The following is a 12,873-nucleotide window of genomic DNA, read 5'->3' on the forward strand; positions in this document are numbered from 1 at the left end:
ACTCTTGATCTAGTGATCAAAATTAGTATCTGCTAGTGTTCCAAATTCAAGGAAACAGATTTCAAAGAAGCAGGACAACTAGATCCATGACTAGACCCTGAAACGGAGAGAGGAAATGCTACAAAAGACAGCACTGATTGATACAACTGGAATATTGGCTACCCATTAGGTAAGTTTATTGTATAAATGTATTAGATAATGCATTCTATCAATGTTAAATTTTCTGGATTTCATAACTCCACTTTGATTATATAAGCAAATATCTTTATTCATAGGAAATACACAATGAAGTATTAAGAGATAAAGGGGCATGATATCTACAACCTATTCTCAAGTTGAAAATAAGTAATTAAAAAGTATATATAGAGAGGGAAGACAGCAGAAGCAAGAAAAACTACAATCCTGCAGCCTGTGGAAGAAAAACCACATTCACAGAAAGATAGACAAGATGAAAAGGCAGAGGGCTATACACCAGATGAAGGAACAAGATAAAACCCCAGAAAAACAACTAAATGAAGTGGAGATAGGCAACCTTCCAGAAAAAGAATTCAGAATAATGATAGTGAAGATGATCCAGGACCTCGGAAAAAGAATGGAGGCAAAGATCGAGAAGATGCAAGAAATGTTTAACAAAGACCTAGAAGAATTAAAGAACAAACAAACAGAGATGAACAATACAATAACTGAAATGAAAACTACACTAGAAGGAATCAATAGCAGAATAACTGAGGCAGAAGAACGGATAAGTGACCTGGAAGACAGAATGGTGGAATTCACTGCTGGGGAACAGACTAAAGAAAAAAGAATGAAAAGAAATGAAGACAGCCTAAGAGACCTCTGGGACAACATTAAACGCAACAACATTTGCATTATAGGGGTCCCAGAAGGAGAAGAAAGAGAGAAAGGACCGGAGAAAATATTTGAAGAGATTATAGTCGAAAACTTCCCTAACATGGGAAAGGAAATAGCCACCCAAGTCCAGGAAGTGCAGAGAGTCCCATACAGGATGAACCCAAGGAGAAACACGCTGAGACACATAGTAACCAAATTGGCAAAAATTAAAGACAAAGAAAAATTATTGAAAGCAGCAAGGGAAAAACGACAAATAACATACAAGGGAACTCCCATAAGGTTAACAGCTGATTTCTCAGCAGAAACTCTACAAGCCAGAAGGGAGTGGCATGATATACTTAAAGTGATGAAAGGGAAGAACCTACAACCAAGATTACTCTACCCGACAAGGATCTCATTTAGATTTGATGGAGAAATCAAAAGCTTTACAGACAAGCAAAAGCTAAGAGAATTCAGCACCACCAAACCAGCTCTACAACAAATGCTAAAGGAACTTCTCTAAGTGGGAAACACAAGAGAAGAAAAGGACCTACAAAAACAAACCCAAAACAATTAAATGGTCATAGGAATATACATATCGATAATTACCTTAAACGTGAATGGATTAAATGCTCCAACCGAAAGACACAGGCTTGCTGAATGGATACAAAAACAAGACCCATATATATGCTGTCTACAAGAGACCCACTTCAGACCTAGGGACACATACAGACTGAAAGTGAGGGGATGGAAAAAGATATTCCATGCAAATGGAAAGCAAAAGAAAGCTGGAGTAGCTACACTCATATCAGATAAAATAGACTTTAAAATAAAGAATGTTACAAGAGACAAGGAAGGACACTACATAATGATCAAGGGATCAATCCAAGAAGAAGATATAACAATTATAAATATATATGCGCCCAACATAGGAGCACCTCAATACATAAGGCAACTGCTAACAGCTATAAAAGAGGAAATCGACAGTAACACAATAATAGTGGGGGACTTTAACACCTCACTTACACCAATGGACAGATCATCCAAAATGAAAATAAATAAGGAAACAGAAGCTTTAAATGACACAATAGACCAGATAGATTTAATTGATATTTATAGGACATTCCATCCAAAAACAGCAGATTACACTTTCTTCTCAAGTGTGCACAGAACATTCTCCAGGATAGATCACACCTTGGGTCACAAATCAAGCTTCAGTAAATTTAAGAAAATTGAAATCATATCAAGCATCTTTTCTGACCACAACGCTATGAGATTAGAAATGAATTACAGGGAAAAAAACGTGAAAAGCACAAACACATGGAGGCTAAACAATACGTTACTAAATAACCAAGAGATCACTGAAGAAATCAAAGAGGAAATCAAAAAATACCTAGAGACAAATGACAATGAAAAATCGACGATCCAAAACCTATGGGATGCAGCAAAAGCAGTTCTAAGAGGGAAGTTTATAGCTATACAAGCCTACCTAAAGAAACAAGAAAAATCTCCAGTAAACAATCTAACCTTACACCTAAAGGAACTAGAGAAAGAAGAACAAACAAAACCCAAAGTTAGCAGAAGGAAAGAAATCATAAAGATCAGAGCGGAAATAAATGAAATAGAAACAAAGAAAACAATAGCAAAGATCAATAAAACTAAAAGCTGGTTCTTTGAGAAGATAAACAAAATTGATAAGCCATTAGCCAAACTCATCAAGAAAAAGACGGAGAGGACTCAAATCAATAAAATTAGAAATGAAAAAGGAGAAGTTACAACAGACACCGCAGAAATACAAAGCATCCTAAGAGACTACTACAAGCAACTCTATGCCAATAAAATGGACAACCTGGAAGAAATGGACAAATTCTTAGAAAGGTATAACCTTCCAAGACTGAACCAGGAAGAAACAGAAAATATGAACAGACCAATCACAAGTAATGAAACTGAAACTGTGATTAAAAATCTTCCAACAAACAAAGTCCAGGACCAGATGGCTTCACAGGTGAATTCTATCAAACATTTAGAGAAGAGCTAACACCCATCCTTCTCAAGCTCTTCCAAAAAACTGCAGAAGGAACACTCCCAAACTCATTCTATGAGGCCACCATCACCCTGATACCAAAACCAGACAAAGATACTACAAAAAAAGAAAATTACAGACCAATATCACTGATGAATATAGATGCAAAAATCCTCAACAAAATACTAGCAAACAGAATCCAACAACACATTAAAAGGATCATACACCACGATCAAGTGGGATTTATCCCAGGGATGCAAGGATTCTTCAATATATGCAAATCAATCAATGTGATACACCATATTAACAAATTGAAGAATAAAAACCATATGATCATCTCAATAGATGCAGAAAAAGCTTTTGACAATATTCAACACCCATTTATGATAAAAACTCTCCAGAAAGTGGGCATACAGGGAACCTACCTCAACATAATAAAGGCCATATACAACAAACCCACAGCAAACATCATTCTCAATGGTGAAAAACTGAAAGCATTTCCTCTAAGATCAGGAACGAGACAAGGATGTCCACACTCACCACTATTATTCAACATAGTTTTGGAAGTCCTAGCCACGGCAATCAGAGAAGAAAAAGAAATAAAAGGAATACAAATTGGAAAAGAAGAAGTAAAACTGTCACTGTTTGCAGATGACATGATACTATACATAGAGAATCCTAAAAATGCCACCAGAAAACTACTAGAGCTAATCAATGAATTTGGTAAAGTTGCAGGATACAAAATTAATGCACAGACATCTCTTGCATTCCTATACACTAATGATGAAAAATCTGAAAGAGAAATTATGGAAACACTCCCGTTTACCATTGCAACAAAAAGAATAAAATACCTAGGAATAAACCTACCTAGGGAGACAAAAGACCTGTATGCAGAAAACTATAAGACACTGATGAAAGAAAGTAAAGATGATACCAACAGATGGAGAGATATACCATGTTCTTGGATTGGAAGAATCAATATTGTGAAAATGACTATACTACCCAAAGCAATCTACAGATTCAATGCAATCCCTATCAAATTACCAATGGCATTTTTTACAGAACTAGAACAAAGCATCTTAAAATCTGTATGGAGACACAAAAGACCCCGAATAGCCAAAGCAGTCTTGAGGGAAAAAAACGGAGCTGGAGGAATCAGACTCCCTGACTTCAGACTATACTACAAAGCTACAGTAATCAAGACAATATGGTACTGGCACAAAAGCAGAAACACAGATCAATGGAACAAGATAGAAAGCCCAGAGATAAACCCATGCACCTATGGTCAACTAATCTATGACAAAGGAGGCAAAGGTATACAATGGAGAAAAGACAGTCTCTTCAATAAGTGGTGCTGGGAAAACTGGACAGCTACATGTAAAAGAATGAAATTAGAACACTCGCTAACACCATACAGAAAAATAAACTCAGAATGGATTCAAGACCTAAATGTAAGACCGGACACTATAAAACTCTTAGAGGAAAACATAGGAAGAACACTCTTTGACATAAATCACAGCAAGATCTTTTTTGATCCACCTCCTAGAGTAATGGAAATAAAAACAAACATAAACAAATGGGACCTAATGAAACTTCAAAGCTTTTGCACAGCAAAGGAAACCATAAACAAGACGAAAAGACAACCCTCAGAATGGGAGAAAATATTTGCAAATGAATCAACAGACAAAGGATTAATCTCCAAAATATAAAAACAGCTCATGCAGCTCAATATTAAAGAAACAAACAACCCAATCCAAAAATGGGCAGAAGACCTAAATAGACATTTCTCCAAAGAAGACATACAGATGGCCAAGAAGCACATGAAAAGATGCTCAACATCACTAATTATTAGAGAAATGCAAATCAAAACTACAATGAGGTATCACCTCACACCAGTTAGAATGGGCATCATCAGAAAATCTACAAACAACAAATGCTGGAGAGGGTGTGGAGAAAAGGGAACCCTCTTGCACTGTTGGTGGGAATGTAAATTGATACAACCGCTATGGAGAACAATATGGAGGTCCCTTAAAAAACTAAAAATAGAATTACCATATGATCCAGCAATCCCACTACTGGGCATATACCCAGAGAAAACCATAATTCAAAAAGACACATGCACCCCAATGTTCATTGCAGCACTACTTACAATAGCCAGGTTATGGAGGCAACCTAAATGCCCATCGACAGACGAATGGATAAAGAAGTAGTGGTACATATATACAATGGAATATTACTCAGCCATAAAAAGGAACGAAATTGAGTCATTTGTTGAGATGTGGACGGATCTAGAGACTGTCATACAGAGTGAAGTAAGTCAGAAAGAGAAAAACAAATATCATATATTAACACATGTATGTTGCACCTAGAAAAATGGTACAGATGAACTGGTTTGCAGGGCAGAAGTTGAGACACAGATGTAGAGAACAAACGTATGGACACCAAGGGGGGAAAACCGCGGTGGGGTGGGGATGGTGGTGTGCTGAATTGGGTGATTGGGATTGACATGTATACACTGATGTGTATAAAATTGATGACTGATTAAAAAAAAAAAAAGAAAGCAGAATGGTGGTTACCAGAGCCTGGGGGGAAGGGGAATAGGGAGTTACTGTTTAACAGATATACACTTTCAGTTTGAGAAGATGAAAAAGTTCTGCAGAGGGATGGTTGCACAACAATGCGAATATATTTAATGCCACTGAATTGAACTGAACACTTAAAAATGGTTAAGATGGTAAATTTTATGTTATGTATATTTTATCCCAATAAAACAAACTAAGTGAAAATGAAAAAAAAAGTATATATAGAAGAAAGAGAGAATGATAAAGCAAAAATAGCAAAATCTTAAAAATGAGTGAATCTGGATAAAGGGTATTTGGGATTTTACTATTCTTGCAGCATTTCTGAAAGTTTGAAATTATTTCTAAATAAAAAGTAAGTAAAAGTAACACAGATTTCAATTTATAAACAGAATTGTTTCTGAAAGCCTCTTCCATACATCTATCTGTCCATCCCTTCAATAAACATTTGTTTACTCTGCAAGGTAGAGGCCCACAAATCCACTAAGCAATGCTCAGACACTAGCTTAGTGCAACTAATTGAGAATCAAAGTTTCTTGCCCTACAAAGTGTTAAAAGATATTTTAAAGCTATCGTAATTAAAAGCATGGTCTTAATGCAGGTATAGATGATTATGTCAAACAGAATATAGAGTCCAGAAACTGACACAGATATAAATGGAAATTTAACATATGACAAAGGGAGCATCCCAAAACAGTAGCAGAAAGAATGAACTATTTGGTAAATGCTGATGGAAAATATGACTATTCATATGGAACCACAAAAGACCCTGAATAGCCAAAGCAATCCTAAGAAAGAATAAAGCTGGAGGCCTCACACTTCCTGATTTCAAACTATACTATAAAGATATAGTGATTAAAATAGTATGGCACTTGCATAAAAATAGACACATACATCAATGGAAAAGAATCGAGAGCCCAGAAGAAAACTCTCACATATATGGCCAACTGATAAATGACAAGAGAGCCAAGAATACTCAATGGGGAAAGGATAGTCTCTTCAATAAATGGTCCTGGGAAAACTGAATAGCCACATGCTGAAGAATGAATTTGGACCTTTACATTACATGATACACAAAAATTAACTTGAAATGGATTAAAGACAAGCATAAGACCTGAAATTGTAAAACTCCTAGAAAACACAGGGAAACTTGTCTTTGCAATGATTTTTTGGATATGACACCTAAGGCACAAGCAACAAAAGTAAAAATTAATAAGTGGGACTACATCAAACTAAAAATCTTCTGCACAGCAAAAGAAACGATCAACAGAATGAAAAGGTAACCACCTATGGAATGGGAGAAAATATTTGCAAATCATGTATCTGATAAGGGATTAATGTCCAAAATACATAAAGAACTCATACAACTTAATAACAAAACAAACAAACAAACAAAAACAATTTGATTTTAAAAATGGGCAGGGGAACTGAATAGACATTTTCCCAAAGAAGACATACAAATGGTCAACTGGTACATGAAAAGATGCTCAACATCACTAATCATCAGGGAAATGTGATCCTCAGTGAAATAAGTCAGAGAAAGAGAAATACTGTATGATTCCACTTATATGTGGAACCTAAAAAATATGAACTCATAGAAACAGAGAGTAGAATTGTGGTTACGAGGGGCTGGGGTGTGTGTGTGGGAAATGGATAGACGTTGGTCAAAGGGTACAAACTTCCAGCTATGTAAGAGGAATAAGTTCTGGGGATCAGCATGGTGATTTTGTTAATAATACTGTATTATATACTTGAAACTTGCTAAGAGAGTAGATATGAAATGTTCTCACCACAAAAAAGAAATGGTAATTATGTGATCTGGTGGAGGTGTTAGCTAACACTATGGTGTTATACACCTTAAACTTATACAATTTTATATTAATAATGCTGGAAACAAAACAAACAACAACAGTCTGTGTATAAAGGGTAAAATTTCAAAGGTATTCCCCCCACAATGGGAAAAGACGTGTGCATAACTCCCAAAATAGTAAAGAAAAATCGGAATTTAAAAACACTTAATTGATCAAAAAATAAAGGAGAAAATACTAAAAATTTAGAAAAAAAGGAAACACAAATTAGTATAAATAAATCCCATGTAGATAGGATAAACTCCCCATTTAAGAGGGAGATGGTCTAGGACTTCCCTGGTGGTCCAGTGGTTAAGACTCCGCGCTTTCACTGCAGTGGGCACAGGTTCAATCCCTGTTCAGGGGAACTAAGATCCTGCATGCCAGGTGGCGCAGGCAAAAGAAAGAGAGAGAGAGAGAGAGAGAGAGAGAGAGAGAGAGAGATGGTCTAATGGGATCTCGTCCTTAGCACAGATTCTCCCAGGGTCTCCGCACAGATTTGCTCTGGCCTGGGGCTCTGGGCATTGGCTCCTCCTGATTGGCAGAGTCATCCTTGGGGGGTTTCTCCTCTATTCATATGGCTTTCCTTCCTGGGGCTGCCTGGCAGAGAGTCCCTGGCTCAAGGCTCAGGGATTTGGAGCTGGCTCCAGGTTCTCTGATTATTTCCAAGTTTTAGCAATTATGGATAGAGCTGCTGTATACATTCATGGACAGGTTTTTGTGTGAACCTAAGTTTTTATTTCTCTAGGGTAAATACCCAGGAGTGGGATTGTTGGATCATATGGTAGTTCTATGTTTAATTTTTGAGGAACCTCCATACTGTTTTCCATAGTGGCTGTGCCAACTTACATAGCCACCAACAATATACAAGGGTTCCCATTCTGCACATCCTTGCCAACACTTGTTATCTTTTGTGATTTTGATAATAGGCATTCTAACAGGTGTGAGGTGATACTTCATTGTGGTTTTGATTTGCATTTGCCAAACTGTCTTCCAGAGTGACTATACCATTGTACATGCCCACCAGCAACGCATGAGGGTTCCTGTTGCTCTGCACTCTTGTCAGTATATTTAATATTGTCCGTTTTGTTTTATTTTAGCTGTTAAAATAGACACGTAGTGGTATCTCACTATGGTTTTAATATGCATTTCCTTAATGGCCAATGATGTATTTTTTCATATGCTTATGTGCCTTCCATATATCTTCTCTGGTAATGTGTCTGTTCAAATCTTTTGCACATTTTTAGGGATCTGTTTGTTTTCTTACTGCTGAGACTGAGAGTTTACATATGGATATGTGATTTGCAAATATTTTCTACCAATCTGTGGCTTGTCTTTTCATTCTCTTTAACAATATCCTGTGTAGAGCAAAAGTTTTTCATTTGATGAAATCCAATTTATCAAGTTTTTCCTTCTATTAATTTTGATTTTGGTGTCATTTATCAGAACCGTTTGCCTAACTCCAGGTCATGAAAATTTCCTTCTATGGTTTCTTTGAAACTTTTTGTCGTTTTACATTATACATTTATATTTTTAAATATAAATTTATTTATTTATTTATTTTTGGCTGCGTTGGGTCTTTGTTGCTGTGCACAGGCTTTCTCTAGTTGTGGCGAGCGGGGGCTACTCTTCGTTGCGGTGCATGGGCTTCTCATTGCGGTGGCTTCTCTTGTTGCAGAGCATGGGCTCAAGGTGCATGGGTTTCAGTAGTTGTGGCACGTGGGCTCAGTAGTTGTGGCTCACGGGCTCTAGAGCACAGACTCAGTAGTTGTAGCGCACGGGCTTAGCTGCTCTACAGCATGTGGGATCTTCCCGGACTGGGGCTCGAACCCGTGTCCCCTGCGTTGGCAGGCAGATTCTTAACCACTGCACCACCAGGGAAGCCCTTACATTATATATTTAGATCTATGATCCATTTTAAGTTGATCTTTAAGTGTGAGATTTAGGTTGAGGTTCATCTTTTTGTATATGGGTGACTAATTGTTCCAACACTATTTGTTGAAAAGACTATTCTTTCTCCATTGAATTGCATTTCCATCTTCATCAAAAATCAATTAGTCATATATGTGTGGGTCTATTTCTGCACTATATATTCTATGTCATTCATCTTTGTCAATACAATGCTATCTTGGTTACTGTAGCTTTATAGTAAGTCTTAAAATCAGGTAATATGAGTCCTCCAACTCAATTTTTCTTTTTCAAAATTATTTTGGCTATTCTAATGCCTTTGGCTTTCCATATAAATTTTATAATATACTTTTCCCTACCAACAAAAAATATCCTCCTGGGATTTTAATAGGAATTGCATTGAATCTATAGATCAGTTTGGGAATAGCTGACATCTTCACTCTACTGAGTCTTCCAATCCATGAATGTTGCGTGTCTCTCCACTTATTTAGGTCTTTTAAAATTCCTTTCATCAGTGTTTTGTAATTTTCAGTGTACAGATCCTGCATGTTTTGTTAGATTTAGGCCTAAGTATTTCATTTTTTGAGCTATTATAAATGGTATTATTTTTGTAATTTAAGTTTCCAATAGTTGGCTATTGCTACATAGAGATATGACTGACTTTGGTATGTCAACTTTGTATTCTGCAATCAGACTAAACTCACTTATTAGTTCTAGGAGCTTTTTTGTGGTGATCTTGAGATTTTCTATGTAGATAATCATGTCATATTCAGTTTTATTTCTTTACTTCCAATCTGCATGCTTTTAAATCTTTCTAGTTTCCTTCCCCAATTTACCTGCTGCCAACTGCTTTTCAGGGTTCTCAGATAGCTGCTCCATGCATTTTGTACGGAACAATCCTTAACTATCATTCAGTAGGATAGCAGGGTGATTCCATCTTAAATAGAGCCAGAACTGCAAAAGGCATATATTTTTAATTTTAACGGTTTCAATCAGATTGGTTTCAAAAAGACTGTGCTAGTTATCCACTAGCATTGTATGCTAATACTCTTTTACTCACAAGCCCACTAGTAATAATTATAATTTTGCCAGTCTGACAGGTATAAATTGTTATCACAGTGGTATTCTATTTTATATTTCTCTGTAGTGAGATTGAAATTTTTTTTTTGACATATTACCATTCTTTTCTTTTTTTTTTTTTTAATTTTTTTTTTATTTATTTATATTTATTTTTGGCTGTGTTGGGTCTTCGTTTCTGTGCGAGGGCTTTCTGTAGTTGCGGCAAGCGGGGGCCACTCCTCATCGCGGTGCGCGGGTCTCTCACTGTCGCGGCCTCTCTTGTTGCGGAGCACAAGCTCCAGACGCGCAGGCTCAGTAGTTGTGGCTCACGGGCCTAGTTGCTCCGCGGCATGTGGGATCTTCCCAGACCAGGGCTTGAACCCGTGTCCCCTGCATTGGCAGGCAGATTCTCAACCACTGCGCCACCAGGGAAGCCCCGAGATTGAAATTTTTAATCAAATTTTTGACCATTCTGACTTGTGTGTGTATATAAACACATACACATACGTGCTCCCACCCAAATTCATATGTTGAAGGTTCTAACCCCTAGTACCTCAGAATGTGACTGCATTCAGAGATAGGGTCTTTAGACAGGTAATTCTGTAAAATGAGGTCATTAGGGTAGGCCCTAACCCTATATGATTCGTGTCCTTATAAGAGGAAATTTGTACACAGACATGTGCACACACAGAGGAAAGACCACTTATAATCCAAGGAGAGGGACCTCAGAAGAAACCAATCCTGTTGACACCTTGATCTCGGACTTCTGGCCTCTAGAATTGTGAGGAAATAAATCTCTACTGTTGAAGCCACCCAGTCTCTGGGACTTTGTTATGGCAAGCCTAGCAGACTAATACAACATATATGTGTTTATATATTATTATATAATCATAGAAAAATATGTTTTAACATGGGCTACCTGGACACAAAATGATTAGTGGAAAGGTATAATATGGAAGGAGGAGGGAAGATAAGAGGGAAGGGAAAGCCAAATAAATATCAAAAAGATCATGTTGTACACTTTAAATATATACAATTTTTATTTGTCAATTATACCTCAATAAAGCTGCAAAAAAAGATGTTGGGTTTTTTTAAATGTACAATGTCGTGATTAATTTGACTGTTAAATTGTTATAGCTGGCAACTTTTTTACATATGTAAAATTGCATTCCCTTTGTATTTCATGTGTAATTTACTGATTGAGCACATTTCATATTAAGGATGGCTTATGTATGTTTGGGTAAATGAAAACTGTGTGTCTGATTTATCCTTTAAAAATAAACTTCACTGAATATTTGATGCCTTCTAAAAGAAAATATATGCATTATATGATCATATTTATGCATTTATATAAAATTGCACATGTTCATATGTAATAATTTTTAAGGAAATATGACTCTTCTGTGGCATATAAATTAATGCATTAACTGCACATCAATTTGGTGTCCTCAGTTTCCCTTTATCCATTACCCACGGGACTCAAGTGCTGCTTTACTTACTGTGCATGATGTTGGAGACTTGGAACTCTGGATCCTGGGGCTGCACTCCATCTGCATTGGGGAGGAAGCGCTGAATATTCTCTGTGAGGTACCAGCTTTGATTCTCATCAAATACAGAAAACAGGATGACATTTCTCTTGTCTGACATCATCTATTAATTACATGCAATGAAAGGAAGAAAGAAATGCTACTAGTATTGTCAGGTAGAAATTAGCAGTCTATGATGGAAGTGATGGCATGCATATGATGTATCTACAATCCTCTGGCTCAATGCCATTTCTCCCTAGGGTCACTATTGTGGCATGTCCCAGGGCCTGGGAGCAGTGAGTATATGTTTAGAGCAAATGTGTCCTCAGGGCAAGAGGGTGACTGGACCCATTAAACTTAGTTTCTTCTGGACCCAAGACTATATGCTGGCTGATTGTTTTGGTAGAGTCTGTAGTCTCGTTCTCTCCATGTTCAGATTAGAGAATTTTCACTCTTTAAAGACCCAAGTGATTATTCAATGTCTTTCTTAAACAATTTAGTCAAATCAAGTAAGGTGAATGCCTTCCCTAAACTTTCATCTAGCAAATGCCCTTCCACAAGACTACCAGTCTATGAAAAATTAAAAATACAAAATAGAAGTAAAATAACAAAGCTAAGATGAACCATAAAATGTTTACTAACACTAACACTTTTCAGTTTTATGTTTACAAAGTTGAAAGTTTTGGGGGGAAGAGCTGTTTGTATATGAACCGAAGTCACAAGTTAGTCACTTGCTAATTGAATCCGCTAAGAGTTAATGTATAAACTTCACTAATATGTATAAAGTTCATTTTGTGTAAACTATTACTACAGAAATGAAAATGCTGAGGGGAGGAGATTGGAGAATATAGGTACATTTCAGTCCTCTTCCAAAAACTGATGGAAAACTATAAGTAGGAAAAATTAGGAAAGATACTTGGCCAAACTGATGCCTCTCTGGGTTTGTGTGCCACGTGTTTTACCTGCATTAAAGTTCATAAAATGTTTTCAGACTAGTAGGAATCCTATATATCATAAATAACCAAATGGACATGTAGTCAAGCCTCAGCAATATGGCAATGAGTTATTCTGCAGCCAAGCAATGAGTTTTTGTGAAGAAT

The 12,873-nt window shown here is 36.7% G+C and overlaps 1 protein-coding gene across 1 annotated transcript in view; it reads right to left on the bottom strand.

The window, feature by feature from the left end:
• Positions 1–12,873, bottom strand: part of F8 (coagulation factor VIII) — a 122,993-nt gene that overhangs the window by 64,330 nt on the left and 45,790 nt on the right. Inside the window, exon 12 of the mRNA XM_068532435.1 lies at positions 11,747–11,897. Within this exon, the coding sequence (XP_068388536.1) occupies positions 11,747–11,897 (151 nt within the window). The remainder of the gene's footprint in view (positions 1–11,746; positions 11,898–12,873) is intronic.

The sequence above is a fragment of the Eschrichtius robustus genome, chromosome X (assembly GCF_028021215.1).
Source record: "Eschrichtius robustus isolate mEscRob2 chromosome X, mEscRob2.pri, whole genome shotgun sequence".
Lineage (NCBI taxonomy): Eukaryota > Metazoa > Chordata > Mammalia > Artiodactyla > Eschrichtiidae > Eschrichtius > Eschrichtius robustus.